A 23,423-nucleotide genomic window follows, 5' to 3' on the forward strand; every position below is an offset into this window, starting at 1 on the left:
AAGAAGCCAGGGACAGTGCTCAGGCCCTGAGTCCAAGACCTAGGACTGGCAAGCAATAAATAAATAAATAAATAAATAAATAAATAAATAAAGTGTTACAGTGCCAGGCACTGGTGGCTCACACCTGTAATCCTAGTTACTCAGGAGGTTGGGATCTGAGGATCGTAGTTTAAAGCCAGTCTAGGTAGAAAAGTCCATGAGACTATTATCTCCAACTGGCCACCAAAGTATCTAAGATTACAGGCTGGAGCCACAGATGGCACGCTAAAAATACTTTTTTAAATTTATTTTATTATTTTCATTTTTGTGTTGGTCCTGGGGCTTGAAATCAGGGCCTGAGCACTGTCCTTGAGTTTTTGGGGTTTTTTTTTCCTCCTTCAAGCTAGCTCTTTACCACTTTAGCCACAGCTCTACTTCAGGCTTTTTGCTGGCTATTTGGAAATAAGTCTCACCAACTTTGATTTCCAGGCTGGCTTTGAGTCACGATCCTCAGCTCTCAGCCTCCTGAGAAGCTAGGAGTGTGAGCCACCAGCACCTGAGTTGATACAGTAGGCTTGCCTCTCTCCTTATACATATTATTTGATTCCTAATCTATTCTAAAGTTTTTTCTTTTTGCTTTGATTGTGAAATAGTCTCAATGTTACAAAATAAAAATTGGGAGTACAATACAAAGAACTTTTCCTACTTAATCTATTTATAAGTTTCTGACCCCATCACCCAGCGTGTAACCCTTCAAAGTTTGTCAGTTGTCCTAGCAATGCCTTTATAGCAAAAAAAAAAAAAAAAAACAACACCAAATCAAACATTGCATTTAGCTGCCATGTCTCTTAAGTCTTTCTCCATGTGTAACAATTCCTTAGACTCCCTTAACTGTCTTGACTTTACTACTCTTGAAGATCACAGACCTATTATTTTTAAATATATGCCCAGCTGTTTGGATGTGTCCATGTCCTCCTAATACCTAGGTTCAGGTTATACATCCTTGGCAGGGATAACACAATAGTGATCCAGTGATCCAGTGATCCAGTGGGTTCTTGCTTCACACAATGGCATGATTGAGATAGTACCATCATTGCTGAAATGAATTCTAATCACTTAAAGGCACCTGCTGAATTTTTTCCATTGTAGAGTTATTTTTTTCTTTTCTCATAAGTATTTTGTGGAGAGATGATTTTTTAGATGATAGCAAATATTCTGTCCCATGTTGAACTTAATATTTGTTTATGTCTGTATGACTTGTAAAATCCTGTCTTATTCCATGAGCTATAATCTTTTGCTATCCTATTTCATTTCAATCAAAATTTCCCAGGTTAGGTCAATGAGACCTTAATTCCTGTGTCTTTTGACATATCATTCTTTGAGAACTTCATTACTTTCTGGCACAAGAAGATAGTCTATTCTCATCTTGAACTTTACCTGCACCAACTCTGAAGATTCGTATTCAGAAATGAAGATCTCACTGTTAGCCTTATTTGCTACTATTGGAAGTGTCACTATCCTCAGTGTATATAAATAAGGACACATTCCAATGCCTAACGTATGAAACTGTAACCTCTTTGTACATCAGTTTGGTAATAAAAATTTGAAAAAAGTAAAAATAGAAATAAATAAGGACACATGTATATTATTTGTATGTACATCCACATATATACTCTCTTAGAGACACATACATGTACATACACCAGAATGATCATTTCTAATGCTCTTTAATGCAATAAACCACAAATCTTCCCTTGTATTCTTATCTAGCACCATAGGATTTGTTCTACTTTTTTTTCCTCTTGCCACATTTGTAGTTGCCTGCCTCCCACTATTCTCAATATAATTCCTTGGGTTTGATGGCACCCTGCATAGACATTTCCTATCACTGCTGCCCCATCACCACTTTCTTATTCCACTGGAATTCTGAATTCCTCACTAGCTTACCACCATGAGTCCATTTTCTGTTCCTGTCACAAAATACCTGCAACTTAGCAATTTATAAAGAGGGATTTTGAACTTCCAGCACTGTTTTGGCTCATACTAATGTAGGCTTAAAGTCCAAGAATGCAGCACTTCCATTGGCACAGCTACTGATGAGGCTCACTTGCTGCTTAGACTATGGAAGATAGTAGAAACACCACAGGTATGTGTAGAAGAGATGAATAGAGGCCAAACTGGCCCTATAGCTAGCCCATTTCCATGAGGGATGCATTGATCCATCCATGCGGATTCCTCCCAACAGTGCTTCATTGAGGAATTAGATTCTAATACATGAATCCCTTGCATAGCTGCCCTCTTCACTACTCAGGCTCAACACCCCATTGCCCTAGTTCTCCTCCTTGCTACAAATGCTGCTTCCATGAGCCTCACCCAGCAAATTTTAAATTGAATTATTAAGAAAGGAAGAGAAGGGGCTGGGAATATGGCCTAGTGGCAACAGTGCTTGCCTCGTATACATGAAGCCCTGGGTTCGATTCCCCAGCACCACATATATAGAAAATGGCCAGAAGTGGCGCTGTGGCTCAAGTGGCTGAGTGCTAGCCTTGAGCAAAAAGAAGCCAGGGACAGTGCTCAGGCCCTGAGTCCAAGCCCCAGGACTGGCAAAAAAAAAAGAAAGAAAGGAAGAGAAAAGGATGAGGAATTTCTGGCACATGATTTTCTAAACAGAACCAGATTGCTTCTAGGCTTATACGTGAGAGGGAGGAACGGTGTAAGGCAAAGGGAGTGGATGCTGGAAAAGCCTTCATGCTCCTCATGGCAGGAAGCATCTGTTTGACCAGCCTTGATTTCTCCCTCTAAGACAAACAATTACTTATAAGATCAAACCTTATTTGGTGCCACTGGTGAAGTACTCTCTTGTCATATTTCTGACTTTGAATCAAAGAATGGTATTTCTAATACCTTTTCTACTCCTATTCTCTAGTTTAGTAGCCATTAACTTTGGATCCACAAGCCTTTGCGATTTCTTTTTAATGTTTATTATAAAAGTGATATACAGAGGGCTTTCAGTTAGTTACATCAGTCAGGTCTTGGATACGTTTCTTTCTTTTCACAGTGTCACCTCTTCTCTTGTTTTTTCACCTTTGGGATTTTATAAACACCATGTTTTTCTTTTTTTTTTTCTTTTTAGGTCAGCCTGATTTCTTCTTTTTCCTTTTTTTAAAATTGTTATTGTAAAGGTGATAAACAGAGAGTCTATAGTTACATAAATAAGGTAATAAGTACATTTCTTTCTTAACACTGTCATGCCTTCCCTCACTTTCTCCCAGTTTTCCCTCCTAGGTCTCCATAAGTTGTATAGTTCATTTTAAACATAGTGTCTAGTATCACTGCTGCACTGTTCACCCTTTGTCCCATTATTTCTGTGCCCCGTTTGCCCTCCCCAAAACAGATAAACTTACATACAAGACAAAAGGTAAATAAAACAAAAACAGCAACAAAGGAGAAGAAAGTAACATAAAACCTCTTGTTTCCATATCCTGGAGTTCATTTCCATAATTATCATTTTATATGATCATATGCACATAGTTGTTGAGCCTTTGTGATCCTTTCCTAAGAATATCTTCCTTGGGCCTCACTGTATGAATGTCTAGAGTCCTGTATAATTTATCATGTACAAGTATTTTTTTGTCTTTTACCATCCACTGTGTTTACTTGTAGATTTATAAGCAAATTCTACTTACAACAAATGAGGGAAAAGAGGCAAGCTATGTTTCTTTGGGTCTGGCTTTCTTTGTTTAGTATTTTTTCCAAGTCTCTCCATTTCTTTTCAAATGGTACAATATCATTCTTTCTGATAGAAGCATAGAATTCCACTGTGTATATATACCACATTTCCTTGATCCCTCCATCCACTGAGGGGCATCTGGGCTGATTCCATACCTTGGCTATGGTAAACAATGATGCAATAAACATGATTATGCTCGTAGCTTTAGCATGGCCTTGGAAAACATGTTTTTCTTTTAGTAAAAAAAGAAATTCTACAGATTGTGAGGCCTTGACTTTAAGCCCCAGTACCAGAACCTCCCCCCAAAAAAGTAATCACAAATATTCTTCAGAAAGCTTTAAACGATGATTACCTAGCATCATTAACTATTTATTGTGTACAAAAGAATAAGAACAAATTCAGTCTTACTGTAATCAAAAAAGCAGAGTAAAATGAAATCTTAATAATGAGAAAAGTATTAGGAAATCTCTATTTCTCATTGCTGCTATAATAAAGTACCCAAGCTTGTGGCCTAAAACACCACAAACGTATTCTCTTTTAGCTCGGGAAGCCAGGCATTCAAAACATGTATTACTAAGCTAAAATCAAGGCCAACCCACCACGTTGTGTTCCTCCTGAAGGTGCTAGAGAGAAACCTACTTCCTTGCCTTTCTGTAGCCCATCTTCCATCTGCAAGGATGGTAACCAAGGATCGCACATTTTTCTCCAACTCTGCTACCTATTTTCTCTATCATAAGGACATGTTTTCTTTTCCTTTTAATTTGAAAATGCTAAGAACAGAGGGGTTACAGTGATATAAGTCAGGCAAAGAATACACTCTCTCCCAATTTTTTTTTTTTTTTTGGCCAGCCCTGGGGCTTGGACTCAGGGCCTGAGCACTGTCCCTGGCTTCTTTTTGCTCAAGGCTAGCACTCTGCCACTTGAGCCACAGCGCCACTTCTGGCCGTTTTCTGTATATGTGGTGCTGGGGAATCGAACCCAGGGCCTCATGTATATGAGGCAGGCACTCTTGCCACTAGGCCATATCCCCAGCCCTCTCCCAATTTTTTTCTCCCATCTAAACCATAATTTGTGTAGTTCATATTTTCTTACCCTGAACCAACCTGAGCCCTCCAAAATAATCTCCCAATTCAAGAGTCTTTCCTAGGAATCAAGACAAAAAAGAGCTGAATATAAAAAGAGAAGTAGTGTGAAAAGAGAGGTTGAGTAGGGGTAGAAAACATGACTCAGAAATGTTATATGCGTTTATGAAAATAAAATAATAAATCCATTAAAATTGTGAAAATAGAAGAGGGATAAGAATATAATAGAAGGGAATGAACAGCAGCAAAATAGGTATTTTTTCTTAATCACATCTACAATGTTCCTCAGGCCTTGTAATGTAGCCTATTCATAGATTTCAGGGATAATGTGTGCGTTTCTTGAGATGGGGACATTATTCTGCCTACCGAGCACAATCTCCAAGCATTGAATAACATACTATCTTCCAGGGCTGCCCCAAATCCCAGGTTACCTAAGGAGACTGCATTTAGGGCTTCTAAACACAAGTGATTCTTTCAAAAGTCAGAACTTGTCCTGAGGATCTGAACCATGCTGTCACTCCTGTAAGCCCTCGGGAAATCTACTACGTACTCCAGGGGAACTCTCTGGAATATATAGATCCAGAGAAGAACTGGGAAGCACACCCAAAATGGATTAGGAGCCAAGAATAAATCAACACTAGGAACATAGACTACAAGACAAATATCAGACATTTGGATAGCTACTGTTTGCTCTTTAGATGTGTGTCCCATCGCTGCCCTGGCCTTCCCAGTATGAGCTGTGGGTTTCTGACCTCATCTTCAGAGGACATCTCTATTGATGGGTCCTTGAAAAACCACATACTCTTGGAGCATGACTGCCAAAACCCAGACATCACCTGCCAGACATATTAGTGTCCCAGCAGAGGTCAGCCCGCAGCATCCTTCCACACACCACACTCCACCTCTGCCCTCAATCTTTGTAAGCTTTAACCTGGCTCTCATCCCTCTGCTCGCTCTGCTGTTTAACTCTCCACCTTATTCACTTCACTCACATGGTTTATTATTTTCTTTACTTTGTTGAGAAGTTTCTGGAGCCTCAAAACCCAGGAGGCTTATATGAGAATAATAAATTCAGAAGAAGGCCTTTGTGTTGCTCCACCCCTACAGTGCACTCTGGAATTCCTCGTCAGCAGTTGCTCCTTCCTGTGACTTGCCGCTGAACCCTGGGCTATGCCCCCAGTGAGGCCTCGCAGGATACCTGCTATGAATATTAGCCATCCCTCATCTCTACTGCTGTTCTGTGGCTTTGGTTCAGCACAAGAGAACTGAAATGGGCTGTATACAGAGCTGGGAGCAATAGCTTCTTTTGTGTGGGGGATGGTGGGGTGAGGGGTATTTCTTTTGCAAAAGGCTTTTGCCCATACACAGAGCCAAACCTAGCTCATGAAGGCATGCTGGCTCTGAGCTACTGCTGGCTTTTGTTTTTTCCCCCAACCTACTGTGGATATTTTCTAACTTGTCTCTTCATTGGCTGGAGTGAACAGCTATATTGCTCAAGGAAAGAGACTGTGTTGAGTCCAGGGCTAAACCCTAAAAGAGCTGTTTCCATTTCAGAGCAGTAGCACCTTTATTACAGTCCTGGAATCATGATTCATTTCAGATCAGTCTCATTCCTTATAGTCTAAACTTGGTGGCTGCCACAGAGATCGAGGTGGGGGTGGGGGGCTCTTACTGAAGACCCTCCACAGCAGGATGTGATGCTCTGGTTTATTCCCATTCTGGGGTTCATGAAAAGGCTGTCTTATTGGTGAATGGAAATGCTTTCCTTGGCTCCAGGGTGCTGCAGGGCCAATCCAGTCTTACCTCTTGCAGGACAGGTAGCACCTGCCAGAAGCCTGGGGGTAAAGTCAACCAAGGGCTCATAAACCCAGGAAGCTGAAACTTTAAAAAAAAATTACTGATGTGTTTTTTTAAAAAGTACACCTTATGCCAAATACCTACTGGCAGAGAAAGGCACATGAGAATTTTGTGTATTATCCACTTGTGATAAGTAAAAACCCAAGCTATTTTTACTGTGAATTTTTTAAATTGGACCAATTTTCTAGCACTTGCCTACTCCCTCCCTCTCAGGCAACCCTGGAAAAGCCGATTGTTCAACACCACCAAACTCTACCATAGACGAGACAAGCATGTTTTATAGACAAGTCTGTGTATGTGAATGTCTGAGAAATAGGCATCTCACCTTCCTTACCTATAAGAAAACAATCAGGTACTAGGACATAGGTAAAGGCAATCACCAAACTATAAGTGAATCATTTTTGAGGAGGCAAAGCTTTAACCAACTCATAAATCTGGATGGAGCTACTTTTCATGCTGAGAAATGTATCAAGTTCTTCCACCAGATGCCCAGGAGCATGGGAGACATTAATGTACCCCCTGCCAATGGAAACCCAAAGCTTGCCCTAGGGGTAGAAAAAAAGACATTTGGGGAATGGAAAATGGGCTTGTGTAGTTCCATTTTTCCAGGAATGTTTTAAAGATAGTTTTCATTGGGCAAATATACATGGGAATAGTCTTGGCTTGGTTATTTGACCAGCTTATTGGGAGGTCCCAGAAATCGGACTGAAAATTAAAGTTGCTTCTCTTCTCCCACAGCCTTCTGGGGTCCAGCTGACAAATGGAGAGTAAGGAACTGAGTTTTTCCAACATAAATTAATCATTTCTCTCGGCCTCACTGCCTGGTGCCTGTTCTCACTCATTCTCTGCTGCTTTAGAGACCATCACTGTTGTCCAAAGGAGCCCAAACCTAAAAGGAACAAAAACAAAAACAGAAAATGCACCAGAACAGCATCTCCACTTTTGTCAGTGACCCTGTGTCCTCAGAGTGAGCCCCATACACCCTCCTTAGACCATGCGCAGACTGGAGAGCCCTCAATAAATTTGAAAGTACTGAGAGAGTGTTTTCCAGTTTTGTTAAAATTAAATTAGGGAAAGGACTCCCAGACTGACTATACCAAGTGCCAAGTTTCATCCCAGCACACATCATTTTTATAGTAAGTTTTAACTCCGTGAAAAATACAGGATTATAATGAAAATGCTGACAGGCCCGGAGCCAGCTCATGAAGTAATAGTGCCACGTCTCTAATATTTTTACACAGCATGTCCTACTCTGCCACAACTTTCTTTGCCTTTAGATAGCTGTTAAATAAGTGAAAAATCCCAGAGTATTACTTTTTTTCTCCTCCTCTTTTGGAATATATATGTATGTATGTATGTATATATACATATGTATGTCCATTTTCACACTATTTTTCCTCATGAGCCTCAGTTCAGCTAGAGGTTTTGTCTGTATGGTTGGTTTATCAGGCGTAGCTGCCTTCTCTTAACTATTTGGCTGAAGAGGAAGAAAGGAGTGGATATGAACTCAGAAACCATCCTTCTACTCATTAACGCTAAGAACTCAGGAAAATGAACTCCGGGTGTGTAACTTACTCAAGTGATGGACAGCTAATGAATGCCAAACCTGGCTTGATCTACCCTATAAAGACAGCCACAAATCAAGCTGCTTGCCAAAAATCCTGGTGATTTTCAGCCCTTTAAATCAACAACAAAAAATCCACTGAGTCATGGTCCCAGCTGAATGCAAAGCTTCTTTTGAGACAAGTGTCTCAAAGATAGCTCTATCCTACCATGCTATCCAAAATCTCCTGCAAGAGCCCACAACCAGGTCCTGAAAGCCAGGATACCATGTCAGTCAGGGAAAACCCTGTGTTTCTCTCACCTGTCAATCTGGGGCTATTTCTGTGAGTAAAGCTATTTTAGCTACAAAAAAAAACAAAGCTAAAGAAGGAGGCCAGCGACCTCAGTTGGATGTAAGCAGGGATAACAGCTGGCCCCATGGCCTGGGCTGAGGCCATTGGCTCCATTTAGAACAAAGGACGATGCACAATTTCTTGGTTTCTGATGTATCCTTCCCTAAATATGTGTCTTACTTCCTCTCTCCTATGCAAAGGGAAGTTGGAGCCATTAGGAGATATGCTTTTGCCTATACTTAGGATCAAATCACTCACAAGTAAAGTGAAACCTCTTATTTTACTTGGTTTTTCTTATTGGCTACCTCTCCCCATTCTAAACTTTTCTTACTCTCCAATGTATTTTTTTTTAAAGGATAGATAAAACTAGAGGGGAGGGAACCCACACAAATGTAAATCACACCTGGTTTTGGCTCAGCTGAGAAGCACAGTGGGGCTAAGAATGGAGGCCTAAAGGCAATATTTTCTTTCACTGGTTAACAGGGTTTCTAGAGGGAGACTTTCGACTGCCACAACTCTCATAAGTGAGGCAGGCTTTCCAGGCACTCCTTCCGCCTCTGCCACCTAGCAACTCAGAACCCTAGGACCCTAATGCCTGAGGAGTAAGCATTGTCATTCCTGTTGATTGTCCATGTCCTGGGATTAGTGTTGAAGTTTGGAAATGCTCAGCACTCTTGGGACTGGGAGGGAAACAGATAAGAGGTAGCAGCCCCTCCATGAAGCACTGTTAACTTTCTTGCTGAGGCAAAACCAGTGGGTGGAAGGCTTATTTGGTCTCTTAGAAGGTGTAGAATACATTACTGCATGGTCTTGGATGTCCTTGTAAAAGGCATATAGAGGTTGTTCCTTTCCCAACATGACTTTTACTTTAACAAATGAGAAATGTCCGTGACAGAAGGGAACCCTCTTACAAGCCAGGTTTTCTCATTAGCAGTGAAACATGGATAATTATTCACTAGGAACATACACGGTGGGAATTCACATTAGCTTCTTATTTTGATGATTGCTGCTGGCATTCCTCAGAGGCCACACTACTCACACAAAGACACGCACATAAATATGTACATATAAGTAAAGGGGCCTGCACAGCATGTCTACCAAGAACACCACTTCTGAGTACAAGGGAGGTTTTTAAGCATTGAAGGACAGATTAGCAATGAAAGGCAGGTGACTGGCAATTTCATTCATTTATTTGGCCTAACCTTTTGCCAAGTAGATTGAAAGCAAACTTTCCTGAGAGCATATATAATCCAAAATAAGTGGTCACCCAAACTAGAAGCCCATGATTGCTATCCTGATCAGATAGATAGATAGAGGATTATAGATAGATGGAAATATCATATATATATATAAATAAAAAACATCACATATATACATATATGTATTCACCTATTTAGCAGATGGACCCAGCCTAAGGAATGAGAGGTTATTTTAGAGGGTTGTCATAATTAGGATATACATTCAGCAACTTGTGATAGACTCAAATAACAAAACCAAAACAAAGCAAAACATTCCTGCTTAAAGTAATGGTGTAGATGAAGATGTTCCAAGCCCAGTGTGGGCACATACCATGTCAGCTAGGGTCAGGGGTGAAATATCTAACCCAGCTAACCCAGTAGCTCTGACATCCCTGGAGTGATATCCTCTCATTTATAAGGCTGAATAATATTCCCTCATACATATATCCTACACTGTATCCATCAGCCCATGAATGGAGAGAGGACTGCTTAAGCCAAAAATCAAGATACAGATATATTTTGAATCCCTACTTTCAACTATTTTGGAAGAAGAATTGCTGAACTATGCGGTAATTCTGTTTAATTGTGGGGGAAGCAGAGATTGTCATACTAGCTTCTATCGGAACCACTCCCATTTGCCTATTATGCAAAAATAGGCAGAATACAAAAATGGCTTCAGTTTCTCCTCATCTTTTGTCAATATTTTCTATTATCATTGTTTTTGTTGAAGCAGTACACTAGGTCCTAGCACTTGTGTTCTACTCACTTGAACACACCTCCCTCCTTTATCCTTTTTATAGTAGTCATCCTGATGGGTGGGAAATGAAAACTTACTGTAATTTTGATTTGCATTTGCCTAAAGATTTGTTAAGTATCTCTTCCTGTGCTTACTGGCCACTCTTCTATATCTAGCTTCTTTGGAATAAAGTTCTGTTCCAGTCCTTTCTTTACTCATTTTTTAGCTTGGTGGGCTTTTATGTTGTTTTGTCTCGGGTTTTTTTTAGTTGTACATGGTTTTGTTTGTTTGCTTGATTGTTTGTTTGATTGTTTTGCCAGTACCAGAGTTTGAACTCAGGGCTTCATATTTTTTATTGGCTTGCTTGCTCAGCTGATGCTTTATCACTTGAGTGATGCCTACAGTCTAGCATTTTTCTAGTTATTTTGGAGATTGAGTCTCTCAGACCTTTCTGCCCAAGGCCTCCAACTGCAATCCTCTGGAACTCAGCCTCCTGAGTAGGTAGCATAAATTACTTGAATTATATTACTTAAATTATATGAAGCAGTTCCATTGTGACATTTCCATATATGCATATTTTGATCAAATTCGTCCCTCTACGCCCTTTGTTATTCCCTGCCACCCTTTTTAATTTTTTTTTATTTTTGTATTGTTATCATAAAAGTGATGGGCCAGGGGCTTACAGTTACATAAGTCAGGTAATGAGTACTTTCTTTTTTGACTATGTCACCCCTTTCCTCACTTTCTCTCCCAGTTTTTCCCTCCCACAAGTTTTATAATTCATTTTCAACACAGTGACTAGTGAGTACTACTGCTGCATTTATTCATCCTTTTCCCTCTCCCACATTTCAATGTGTTTCAGTATTCTGTTCTTACAAGCATAAGAAATACTTCTATCACATTCTTCTCATCCTTCCTTTTCACTCTTCCCTCTCCTGCTGTCTCTAAGTAGTCCCCTATTACATTCAGGTAATGCATTTTCTTTTGCAGGTCTAGTTTTTGCTTATGAGAAAGACCATGCAGTATTTGCTTTTCTTGGTCTTGCTTATTCCACTTAACATGATGATCTCCAGTTCTATCCATTTTCCTGCAAACAACATAGTTCCATTCTCATGGCTAAATAATGTGTGTGTGTGTGTGTGTGTGTGTGTGTGTGTGTGTGTGTGTGTGTGTGTGTGTTTGCATGCCACATTTCCTCTACCCATTCATCAGTTGATGGACCCCTAAGCTGATTCTGTAGTTCGGCTATTATGAACAGTGCTGCTAAAAACATGGGTATGCCATTATCTCTTTTGTTGATTTATATTCTTTCAGATATATCCCTGTGAGTGTTTTGCGGTATCATATTACACCATTATTTTAGTTTTTGAGGTACTTCTACACTGATTTCCATAGTGGCTATACTTGACATTCCCATCAACAGTGTGTAAGGTTTCCTTTTCCCCAGATCCCTGCCAACATATTTTGTTGTTCTTTTTGTTTTCTTAACAATTGCCTTTCTGAATGGGGTAAGATGGACTCTATGTAGTTCCAATTTACACTTCCTTATGTCTATGGATACTGAACATTTCTTCCTATACTTTTGGGCCATTTTTACTGCCTCTTTCAAGAACTATCCATCAGCCCATTTGTTAATTAGATTATTCTTTTTTGTTAATTTTTATAGAGAATAGTAATCTTTTATCCAATGAACAATTAGGAAAGCATTTTCTCCCTTTTAATAGGTTATCTATTGATTCTTATAATTATTTCCTTTGCTTTCCAGAATGTTTTTAATTTGATACAATCCCATTTTGCAATTCTTGCTCCAGTTTCTGAGCCATTGGAGTTCTGTTTAGAAAAATGTTACCTTTATGTTTTCAAGGGTTTTCCATATTTTCCTCTAGTAGTTTCAAAGATTTGAGCATTTCATTTAGATCTTTGATTCATTTGAATTACTTTTTATACAAGACAAGAGATACAGGTGTAATTTAGTCTTCTAGATCTAACATATTACATATAAAGACATGTTTTCTCTATACACAAAACAATTGTAGAAATGAAAATGAACTGTTCAATAAATGAATACAAGTTGCATCATGTTTTAAAGTTGTAGAGAAGTATAAGAAAAAATAATCACTTTGTTGCTCTCCAAGAACTTCTACTTAACTAAAATAGTTTCCCTCCTAGAGACCTAGAGAATAAAAATAATTTCCTGTTTGATTGGGAATGGCAACCTTAATTTTTTTAATGCCATAAGTAAGGCTATACATATCATTTTTAGAGTCATGGAAATGCAAAACAACTTGCCACAAACACATGATCTGGGGCTTTACCAATCAATGACTTACTTTTCTTCTTCTCTCCTTTAGGCTGCCCTGTCAAAGGTCACCCCACCCCCAATATCACCTGGTTTCAGGACGGCCAGCCAATCGCTATGGCCATAGGGCTGACGCATCGTATCATGGCAGCTGGGCAGATACTTCAGGTTGCAAATCTCAGTGGAGGATCTCGAGGGGAATTCAACTGCCTTGCTCAGAATGAGGCAGGGGTGCTCACGCAAAAGGCAACCCTAGTGACCCAAGGTATGGGGCCCTGCAGGCTCTGGGTGTCAGACTTCCTTTTTATGTACAAGAGGTTCCCCCACCCTAGAAATCTAATTCTGTGATAGAATAAAATGCTGTCTGATATCCATGTCCATATCTGAACCATATCTCCAAGCCTCTACTGCTGCTTGCACATCCCTTCAGAGGAGCCACTAGTTCCCAGCTTAGTTAAACCTAGAAAAGTCAGTACTGCCCTCAAAAATTAACTCTTCGGTTGACAGTGTTTCTGTTCTCAGGAGCAACCAAACACCCCTACTTATCAAAGTTAGATGTGTTGCTGGGCACCGGTGGCTTAAACCTGTAATCCTAGCTGCTCAGGAGGCTGAGATCTGAGCTTCTTGCTTCAGAGCCAGCCCAGGCAGAAAAGTCTGTGAGATTCTTATCTCCAATTAATCACCAGAAAAGTGGAAGAGGCACTATGATTCAAGTGACAGAGCATTATCCTTGAGCTGAAGAGCTCAAGGACAATGCCCAGATTCAGAGTTCAAGTCCCACAACCAACAACAAAAAAGTTAGACATGTCTCCTTTATGTTGTTTTAACTAGAGAAGATACTACACATAACAGTATTTAAAAACACAAGTCTTAGGCTGGGAATATGGCCTAGTGGTAAAATGCTCGCCTCGTATACATGAAGCCCTGGGTTCGATTCCTCAGCACCACATATATAGAAAAAAGCCAGAAGTGGCACTGTGGCTCAAGAGGTAGAGTGCTGGGGCTGGGAATATGGCCTAGAGGCAAGAGTGCCTGACTCGTATAAATGAAGCCCTGGGTTCGATTCCCCGGCACCACATATCTAGAAAATGGCCAGAAGGGGCGCTGTGGCTCAAGTGGCAGAGTGCTAGCCTTGAGCAAAGAGAAGCCAGGGACAATGCTCAGGCCCTGAGTCCAAGGCCCAGCACTGGCAAAAAAAAAAGAGGTAGAGTGCTAGCCTTGAGCAAAAAGAAGCCAGGGACAGTGCTCAGGCCCTGAGTCCACACCCCAGGACTGGCAACAAAAACAAAACAAAACAAACAAAAAACGCAAGTCTTAAATGTGCTCATTACCTGACTTGAGAAACTGTGATCCCTCTGTACCTCACCTTTATAATAACAATAACAATTAAAAATTAAAAAGAACACACAAGTCTTAAGCCTGGCAGTGGTGGCTCACGCCTATAAGCCCAGCCACTTGAAAGCTTGAAATCTGAGGATCACAGCTCAAAGCCAGCCTGAGCAGGAAAGTCCATGAGGCTTTTGTCTCCAATTAATCACCTAAAACCCAGAAGTAGAGGTATGGTTGAAGTGGTAGAGCACAAGTCTTGAGCAGAAAAAAACTAAAGGATAGTACCCAGGCCCTGAGTTCACTACCTTTTCATCTGACCCAATTGGTCACTGCTTCCTGCCTGGAGAAATGGAACTGTGAGGCTGAACATTCCAAAGAGCTTTCAGCTCCCCTCACATGCTGTATGCTGCCCAGACACCTTTCCTTGGGCTTTGGCAAAGGACTGATGGAGAAGCCTGTATGGCTCATGTATTAGCCTTCCAGGAATACTGGCAGGTCAGAAAGTCCATGAGCAGGGCCTGGCAGTCACCAATCCAGACAGAGTTGTGAATGAGCCCAAAAACAGTGGGACGAAAGCTCAAAGCAGCCTTTTTATAGAACCTGTGGGCAGCTGTTGAGTTTTCCATAGCCAGTTCTACCTATGACCTATGAGTGATACTTTTGAAGGCAAGCAAAACTCTACTGCATATGTTCCAAAATGGAAGATTCTTTTGGCAGGGACAGAATGTTGTGCCAATAAAAGGTGCACAAAAGGAGGGAGGTTTTCCTTAGCACGTAAGTTTTCCTCTTAGATATTCTTCCCTGCCATTTGGCTTTCCAGACAGGAAAACAAAGTTTCCATTTTCTTGTCAGCCAGTTATTCTCCACTGCAAACCAGAATCCAGTGCCTATCTTCAATTTTTACAATATGCAAGCATTGTAACTATGCACCTCAAATTGACCAACCCACATTTTTTAACAACTCTCCTTCCATTGAGTGCCAGACCTCCACACAGAAAAGCCAGAGAAAGTGGCTTTCACTGACATCATCGTCTCATGTAAATGAGACCTCTCAGGATAGGCTGGGGGGTGGGGGGGAGCGCAGTGTAACCTTTACAAAACCCAACTGAAATCTGCACTTTGAAATGTGATTACGTATCTCTGATATATTTATATCTCTCTGTGGAAAAATCAAGTTCCCTTTCTGGTGATCCAGTAAGAAAAGAAGTACTTTAGCAAGAAATGTTTAAGAGTAAAAAGCATCATGGCTGGTGGTTAAATACTCTGTGTGTGCCAGGCACTGAGCTAGGCTCTTCGTTTTCATTCTACCCAGTCCTCTAAGGATGAGGCAAGGGTTATTACATCCACTTTGTGGATGAGCCAGCTGAGGCTGTGGAGACCACAGGGCTTCCCCAAGTAGAGACTTATTCATGCTTCCTTTATCCTCCTCCTTCACCCACAGATCCACCCCGTAGACCTGCCTGACCCAGAAGGACTAGTGTGTGGCACTAATACCTCTATTCCTCCTCCTGACAGATTACTGGTGGTCTGTGGACAGACTGGCAACCTGCTCTGCATCTTGTGGTAACCGAGGGGTTCAGCAGCCCCGCCTGAGGTGTCTGCTGAACCACACCGAGGTTGACCCTGAGCACTGTACAGGAAAGCCACGCCCTGCTGTCCAACCTGTTGCCTGCAACCGTAGAGACTGCCCTTCTCGGTGAGTATGGCCTCCACACCTTCAAGGACAGGTCCTGACTCAAGTTGATGGCCAAACCTTGTTTCATACCCTGCAGGGAGCTTTGTATGGTATGGATGTGTCAGGTCTCTCCACCATGTTGTAAATATCTTCAGAACCAGCTTTCTCTCCCAGCTCTGCTCATTCCCTCAGCATTCAGCCAGCCAATGGGAGCCTAAGAGAGGCTGCTCTCTCAGCAAGTGCGTTCCAGACCTGGCCAGAGATTCCCACCCATCCTGCAGTTATAATAAGCTGACTCTCCAAATTGTTTACAAAGAAAAGTATTTTCTTTTGAAGTTCTGAGATTTCTGGGCTCTATCCCAACCTCTTGCTTTTTCTTTTGTCTACTTTTAACTGTCTCGGCAAATCTGTTGAAGGCTATCTTATCTTCTTGTCTGTAAATACTTTGACTAAACCTCCATTTTTCTGTGATTACCTTAACTTTGGATGGTCTAGGCATTCAAACCTCTTACTTAGCCTGGGATAACACCTAGAGTCTCTACCTCCTCCATAATCCTCACTGAACACCCACCCCACAAGCTCAAGGCCATAGCTAAAGGAATCATGGATGGGCTTGGAGTTTGTACCTGCATAATGCTTGCACCTAGAGGGAGCTAGCTGGGCCCTGAAATGCCCCTTTATGACCTATCTATAGGACTTTTCTATACTTCTCAGGCAACTGCTTTTTGTTTTGCCAGCTGAGTCATAAGGATCAACTGAAACCAGGAGAGACTCCATGAAATATGAAACACACTCATTAATATCAGCAGTTTGACTTGCTGACGGGAAGGTTTCCACAGGAATGATTAATGTCCTTTTAGACCCTTCCTGAACAGTAACATAGCCCATACCTCTCCCTTCACAAAACCCCCATCCCAGCTCCTGAAAGAAAAAAAATGCTGAGATGTATATTTAGAAATAAAAGTTGATTGAAGTGCAGGCCTGACATTCACCAGGGATATAAACGGGCTGGAAGACTGCCCTTGCCAAGCTGTGTGAAATGAAGAAAAGATCCTTGACATGCCAGCAACTTTTTGATTTGATTTGGTGATGGTCAGAGTTAATCAACCTAATTTACTTCTGCAAATGAAATAATAATGGCGGTGTCTTCTTTGGTTTCAATGGCCCCAGGAGCTTTAAAACACCTCATGGCTGCTTCCTAAGTGGCCTGCTCCTGTGGGCTGGAAACCAGCATGCAGTCATTCTTCTCTGGACCAAAGGAGTAAAGAAATGGCCCCAAAACTAAATAAGTCACAGATCCCAACACAGGAGGAATTTGCTCTCCATCCACTCTTTTACCTGCCTTTCATTAAGCCAGATGTGGCACCACCAGGCTCTTCTTTGCCTGGTCTCCTGCCAGGCTTGTGGGAGCATTGTAGCATACATCTTTGCCCACACAGAAGTACAGCATTGACCATCTTTCTAAACAGAACTGAGAAAATCCTGCTTTGGTCCAGACAGTTGGTTCATGCTAAATAATCATACACACACACACACACACACACACACACACACACACACACACACACACCCCAGAGGCAATAAAAAACTAGTTTTTGCTTTCCTATAGAGCATGGAATATCTGAAAAGCACCATGTTTTTTCTCCTTATTTTTCCAAAACTATTCTCTGCTTCTCTGAGAATGTCTCCTAGGTAACACACAGGCAAAGAGAACTCCTTTGCATGTTTGAATAGACCAAGGACTTTACAAGTGTCCCCGGATTATAGCTGAGGTTTGTAAGAAAAGCTCTTTTGTATAATCTTGGTTAGTCTCACATCTGAGGCTTCAAATTTTAGTTGGAACACTGAAAACATGTGTTTCTACCACATATACAACCCTCTAAGATATACAAACCTATAGACTGATGCAGAGAGGTAGAAAATTGGCCCAGCAGGTTAGGACTTCATATGTTTCTTTTTTTTCATTTCTTTATTGTTAAAGTGATGTACAGAGGGGTTACAGTTTCATATGTAGGGCAGTGTGTACATTTCCTTTTTATTTCTTTATTGTCAAAGTGATGTACAGAGGGGTTATAGTTTCATAAGTAAGGCAGTGAGTACATTTCTTATACAACTTGTTACCTCTTCCCTCATTTTCCCCTACCTTCCCCCCTCCCCATTTCCCTTCCTCCCACCTTGAGTTGTGCAGTTGGTTTACACCATATAGTTTTGTAAGTATTGCTGTTGCATTGGTTTGTCTTTTTATCCTTTATCTCTCAATTTTGGTTTGATGCTAAGCAAAATGAACTCCAAGTTATGGAAACAAGTGGTTTACCATTGTTGTTATTTTCAACATACCATGTGAAATTATGCCCTTTTTCTTTTGTCTTTCTTTCCCATGGTTTTATTCCTGATATCACTGTAACTGAGTTTAATGCCCTGGATATTCATATACATGTATTGGAACTAGGGAAGGGAAAGGGACTTTATATGTTTCTGAAAGAGGAAGCAAATCAATTAGGGCCAGGGTTAGGGTTAGAGAAAACTCAGAGTACTGCCAGGAAAAAGCTCGATCCAAGTGACACCAGGAATGCCTCCCAGGTCCAAAATAACACACTTGAAGCTGACTTTCCTAGGAAACTGTACTGCTCTTTCCCAATAGGAATTCCCAGAAGCTCAGGGCAGCATACCTAGCTACGTGATTATCCCTCAGAGCCTTCTACTTGCAGTCTCACCACATGGGAGGCAGATAAGACAACTGACCTGGGGCTGGGGATATTGCCTAGTGGCAATGAGTACTTGCCTCGTATACATGAAGCCCTGGGTTACCACATATATAGAAAATGGCCAGAAGTGGCGCTGTGGCTCAAGTGGCAGAGTGCTAGCCTTGAGCAAAAAGAAGCCAGGGACAGTGCCCCAGGACTGGCAAAAAAAAAAAAAAAAAAAGGCAGCTGACCTTCAAAATCTCCTTTTAAGATGCACCTTGCTCTGACTGATAGAATAGCTTAAATGGTAGAGTATTTGTCTATCATGGGCAAAGGCCCTGCTCAAACCTCAGTAACCAAAACTAAAGTACCCTTCAAGTCCTAGATATGTCAGTTTCTTGATGCTTCCATTAAAATATTGTCACTAACAGTAGCATAAGACAACAGAAGTTGATTCATCATTTTGAAAGTCAGAAGTTAAAAATCAAGATGTTGACAGTTCCATGCTGCCTTCAGAGGAAAGGGGGAGAATCCATCCTTGCCTATCTCCCAGTGTCTCTCTCTGAGGTTTCCTTGACTTGTGGCTCCATAACTCCCAACTCCTGCTCCACGGTCATCCTGCCTCCTCCCCTTCCCCATACATACTCTCTAGTTTTTTTACAAGACGATGTGTGATGATATACAGGGCCTACTTGTACAATCTCATCTGAAAATCCTTAATTATATCTGAAAAGATTTTCTAGGTTACAGGGATTTTGCATTGGATAACGTGTGTGTGTGTGTGTGTGTGTGTGTGTGTGTGTGTGTGTGTGTGTGTGTGAATACCAGTCCTAGGGCTTGAACTCAGAGCCTGGGCACTGACCTTGAGGTTTTCTGCTCAAGGCTAGCACTCTACCACTTGACCCACAGCTCCATTTCTAGCTTTTTGGGTGGTTAATTGGAGATGAGTCTCGTGGACTTTCCTTCCCTGGCTGTTTCTGAACCATGATCCTCAGATTTCAGCCTAGGATTACAGGCTTGAGCTACCAGCACCCAGCTACACACAGGATAAATTTTGAAGATCCATCTAAGGGATGTATTAGACTTCATTCATCCAAGCCTGACATCCCTGGTTGGTTCTCCTTCTACTTCTTCCACTCCCCAGGTGGATGGTGACTTCCTGGTCTGCCTGTACCCGGAGTTGTGGTGGAGGTGTCCAGACTCGCCGGGTGACCTGTCAGAAGCTGAAAGCCTCTGGGATCTCCACCCCTGTGTCCAATGACTTGTGCTCCCAGCTTGCCAAACGACCAGTGGATACACAGGCCTGTAACCAGCAGCTGTGTGTGGAGTGGACCTTCTCCAGCTGGGGCCAGGTAAGGAGCTAGAGAGCTTTGTATTGGAGATAAACCTAAAGATGTAAACTCTGCCACAGTCGGAAATCACCTCCTTCATGACAACTGACTTTTTTTTTTTTTTTTTTGGCCAGTCCTGGGCCTTGGACTCAGGGCCTGAGCACTGTCACTGGCTTCTTCCCGCTCAAGGCTAGCACTCTGCCACTTGAGCCACAGCGCCGTTTCTGGCTGTTTTCTGTATATGTGGTTCTGGGGAATCGAACCTAGGGCCTTGTGTATCCGAGGCAGGCACTCTTGCCGCTAGGCTATATCCCCAGGCCCGACAACTGACTTTTAACATGCTCCTCTGTCATTAACTCACCCAGTACTATTCTCAGAGTTTAGCATAGTCTCTCCTGACATTAACACACTGCTCACATTCATTATGATTTTTCTTGTGCTCTTCCCCCTGAGCTCTTCCTGTTCTCTGATTGTACCTTCAGACTCATTCTATCAGGCAACCTCTTCTCGCTAGAAGAGACCATGTAAACTTCACAGGGGCTCTCTCTGAGAACTCAGTGATACACCAGCCCAGAGATCCTCAACCAATCTCATCAAACACTAGGGAAACATTTTCAGACAACCAGGCTTACCTCCCAGAGACTTTCAGTCCATTTTCTCTGAGGTAGGATCCAAGCAGAGGTAGTTTTCAGAAACTCCCCCGGGGCCATCCCAGTAGGCAAGCTGAGTAGAGAACCAATGTTCCAAGCCAGAAACGTGTTGGCTTTGCTGGATCACTTTGAAGCCACCACCTCCTGGGCCTCCTCTGATACAGTGAAAGAACATCATGGAAGAACCATGAAGACTCTGTCTTCATGGGAGTTTATATTTAGTTGTGGTTTCTAAAGAAGATCAATACACACTGAAGATTCAGCTCAGGAGGAAGCAACCTGAACAATGTTAGACACCATGCCATGACAGCAGCCATCCACCATCTTGCATTCTTTCTGGGTCAGGTTGGACTAAGCAGCAGTCAGGACCTCTGGTCATTAGAGGCCTAAATTTTCCTCAGCCCAGGATATGAAGGCCTTTTTTTTTAACCTGGCAAGTGAGAGCTAGCTGCCTGTCAGAGCTGATATTCAAATGCTACCCATCAACAAGGTGATCATCTCTGTTTGTGGACCACCTTGGACTGGTGTGACCGGATACAGTGACTATTCTTCTTGGACAGGCAAAATTTCTACTTTTCTAGTTGGTGGAAACACACTGCAACAACAGGCTTACAATTCTTTTTTGAGGAAAAGGGTAGTACTGAGGTTTTAACCACATTTGAAAGGTAGGCACTCCAGCACTTGAGTTATGACACCAGGCTTTTAATTCTTTGTATGACTAACTGTATGGCCAACATGACTGAATGTACTGGGGCAATTGGCAGCTTGAAATTTGTCAAAATTGGCTACACATTACGACATTCATATTCCTCGACTCCCAGCCCCAGGTATGAGCTTTGCAATTTTCTATTAAGTGCATCTCTCTAATAAAGTTCAAATGTTGATTATAAATAGTGAATTCGTTAAGGCCACAGAGTTCACTTGCAACTCATAAATCTACATCGCAGCTGAGTCAGGGCTGATGCCCAACCTGGCAAATATGCCTGGCCAGCCCCTTATTTCTAGAGACATGCACTCTCCCTTGCTGGAGGCAGATATCCTCTTTCTCTTAACTGGAAAAATCTGCTTCTGATAGCTTTCTTTCAGCTCAACGTAGCCCTGCTCCCATGTCCTCAAAGCTAACCAGTACTTTGTGAAATTACAATTGGGAAGAGATCCAGCTGTGCATGGGAGAATGATCGTGTACCATGTGCCTCCTTGAGTGCACTCAGCTATTCTTGTTTATAACAAAGGAAAAAAAAAAACAGAAAAGGCAGTTTCCATTTCCCTCAAAAAAATCTCTCACCATTCTTTCTTCTAAAACACCTTAGGCTAATATAGCTCAAGCTTTAAAGTAAATTACCTGTGGATCTTGTTACAAATGCAAATTATGACATCATTGATCTATGATATCCTATGGCCCAGGAAATTGACTTTCTGACAGTTCCCAAGAAAAGAATGCCCACATTCAACATTCTATTCAACATGGTATTAGATGTTCAGAATATTCAAGCAAGAAAAAGGAAGGAAGGAAGGGAGGGAGGGAGGGAGGAAAGGAGGGAGGGAGGGAGGGAGGGAGGGAGGGAGGGAAGAAGGAAGGAAGGGAGGGAGGGAAGAAGGAAGGAAGGGAGGGAGGGAAGAAGGAAGGAAGGGAGGTCAAGAGATGACTAAATAGACAAAAATCTAGTGCAGTTATGTTACTTGGTGATGTTTTGGCCAAGGATAGATCACGTGGATCTTGGTGGTCCCTCAAGATTATATCACTTAGTGGTTTTACACCCATCTTAATTACTCGCTATGATATTAATACTATGATGAAATCACCAAACACCAAATTTCTCAGAATAATATCCCTGTCATTAAGCATCAGGTGACCATGTGCTTATGATGAAATAAATCCACCCATAAAAGAACTAAAATTCTAAAAGTTGAGCTGTGGCTTCAGTGGTAGAACACTAGCCTTGAGCAAAAAAAACCCTCAGGGACAGAGTTCAAGCCCCAGGACATGCACAAAGAAATGAAGTTCATTTTTGTTTTTGTTTTTGCCAATCCTGGGGCTTGGACTCAGGGCATGAGCACTGTCCCTGGCTTCTTTATGCTCAAGGCTAGCACTCTACCTCTTGAGCCACAGCTCCACTTCTGGCTTTTTCTGTTTATATGGTACTAAGGAATTGAACCCGGGGCTTCACGCATGCAAGGCAAGCACTCCACCACTAAGCCATATTCCCAGCCCTGAAATTCATATACATGCTACAACATGGATAAACTTTGGTCATCTCTTATGCTTCCCAGTGCAATGGGCCTTGCATCGGGCCTCGCCTCGCCGTGCAACACAGACAAGTCTTCTGCCAGACCCGGGATGGCATCGCCTTACCATCAGAACAATGCAGCACCCTTCCCAGGTAATAGAAATCTCTAGACATGCACCCCATGTGAACAGCCCCCCATAGTCCCATGGATCAGATGCCCTGCCTACTCACCTCCATCACCCCATGTCCCTGGCCTACTGAGATGGTTCAGTAGCAACCTTGTGCATGCCAGATGAGGGAGGCTAGGCTTTCCTCTCTTGATGATAAGACAATCTTGTGTTTTATCCCTCTGAGAGAGGCCTGATTCCCCAAGAAACCTGAACTACGTGGGAAGGAGGCAAGATTATATACACTAGCCTGTAAACCTTAAGGGATCTTCATCCTTATTGATCTCTCTATAGAAGTTAGGCTGAGGATTCTTGTCTCTGAGCCTCAACTTCTCTTCTTTCTCTGTTCACTACCTATTATCTGTCCCCCTTGGAGAAGAATTCATCAACTCTAGGACCTAGGACCTCAGAACTAAAGACCAGGCCCCAAATTCCATATCTACCAGATTCTGCACTGAATAGAGATCATTCTCAGGTCATACAGAGATTGTAGAGAAGGACAGACAGAGGCGCCATCTTGTTCTCTTCAAATCCTACAACAGT

General features: G+C 42.0%; 1 protein-coding gene across 4 annotated transcripts in view; it reads left to right on the forward strand.

The window, feature by feature from the left end:
* The window catches only part of Adamtsl1 (ADAMTS like 1), a 361,048-nt gene that overhangs the window by 333,102 nt on the left and 4,523 nt on the right, over nt 1–23,423 (forward strand). For all 4 annotated transcript variants that reach the window (XM_048355943.1, XM_048356028.1, XM_048356104.1 and 1 more), the window contains 4 exons: nt 12,869–13,081; nt 15,661–15,841; nt 19,649–19,856; nt 22,757–22,866. In XM_048355943.1, the coding sequence (XP_048211900.1) occupies nt 12,869–13,081; nt 15,661–15,841; nt 19,649–19,856; nt 22,757–22,866 (712 nt within the window). The remainder of the gene's footprint in view (nt 1–12,868; nt 13,082–15,660; nt 15,842–19,648; nt 19,857–22,756; nt 22,867–23,423) is intronic.

This window comes from Perognathus longimembris, chromosome 1 (genome assembly GCF_023159225.1).
Source record: "Perognathus longimembris pacificus isolate PPM17 chromosome 1, ASM2315922v1, whole genome shotgun sequence".
Taxonomy (NCBI): Eukaryota; Metazoa; Chordata; class Mammalia; order Rodentia; family Heteromyidae; genus Perognathus; species Perognathus longimembris.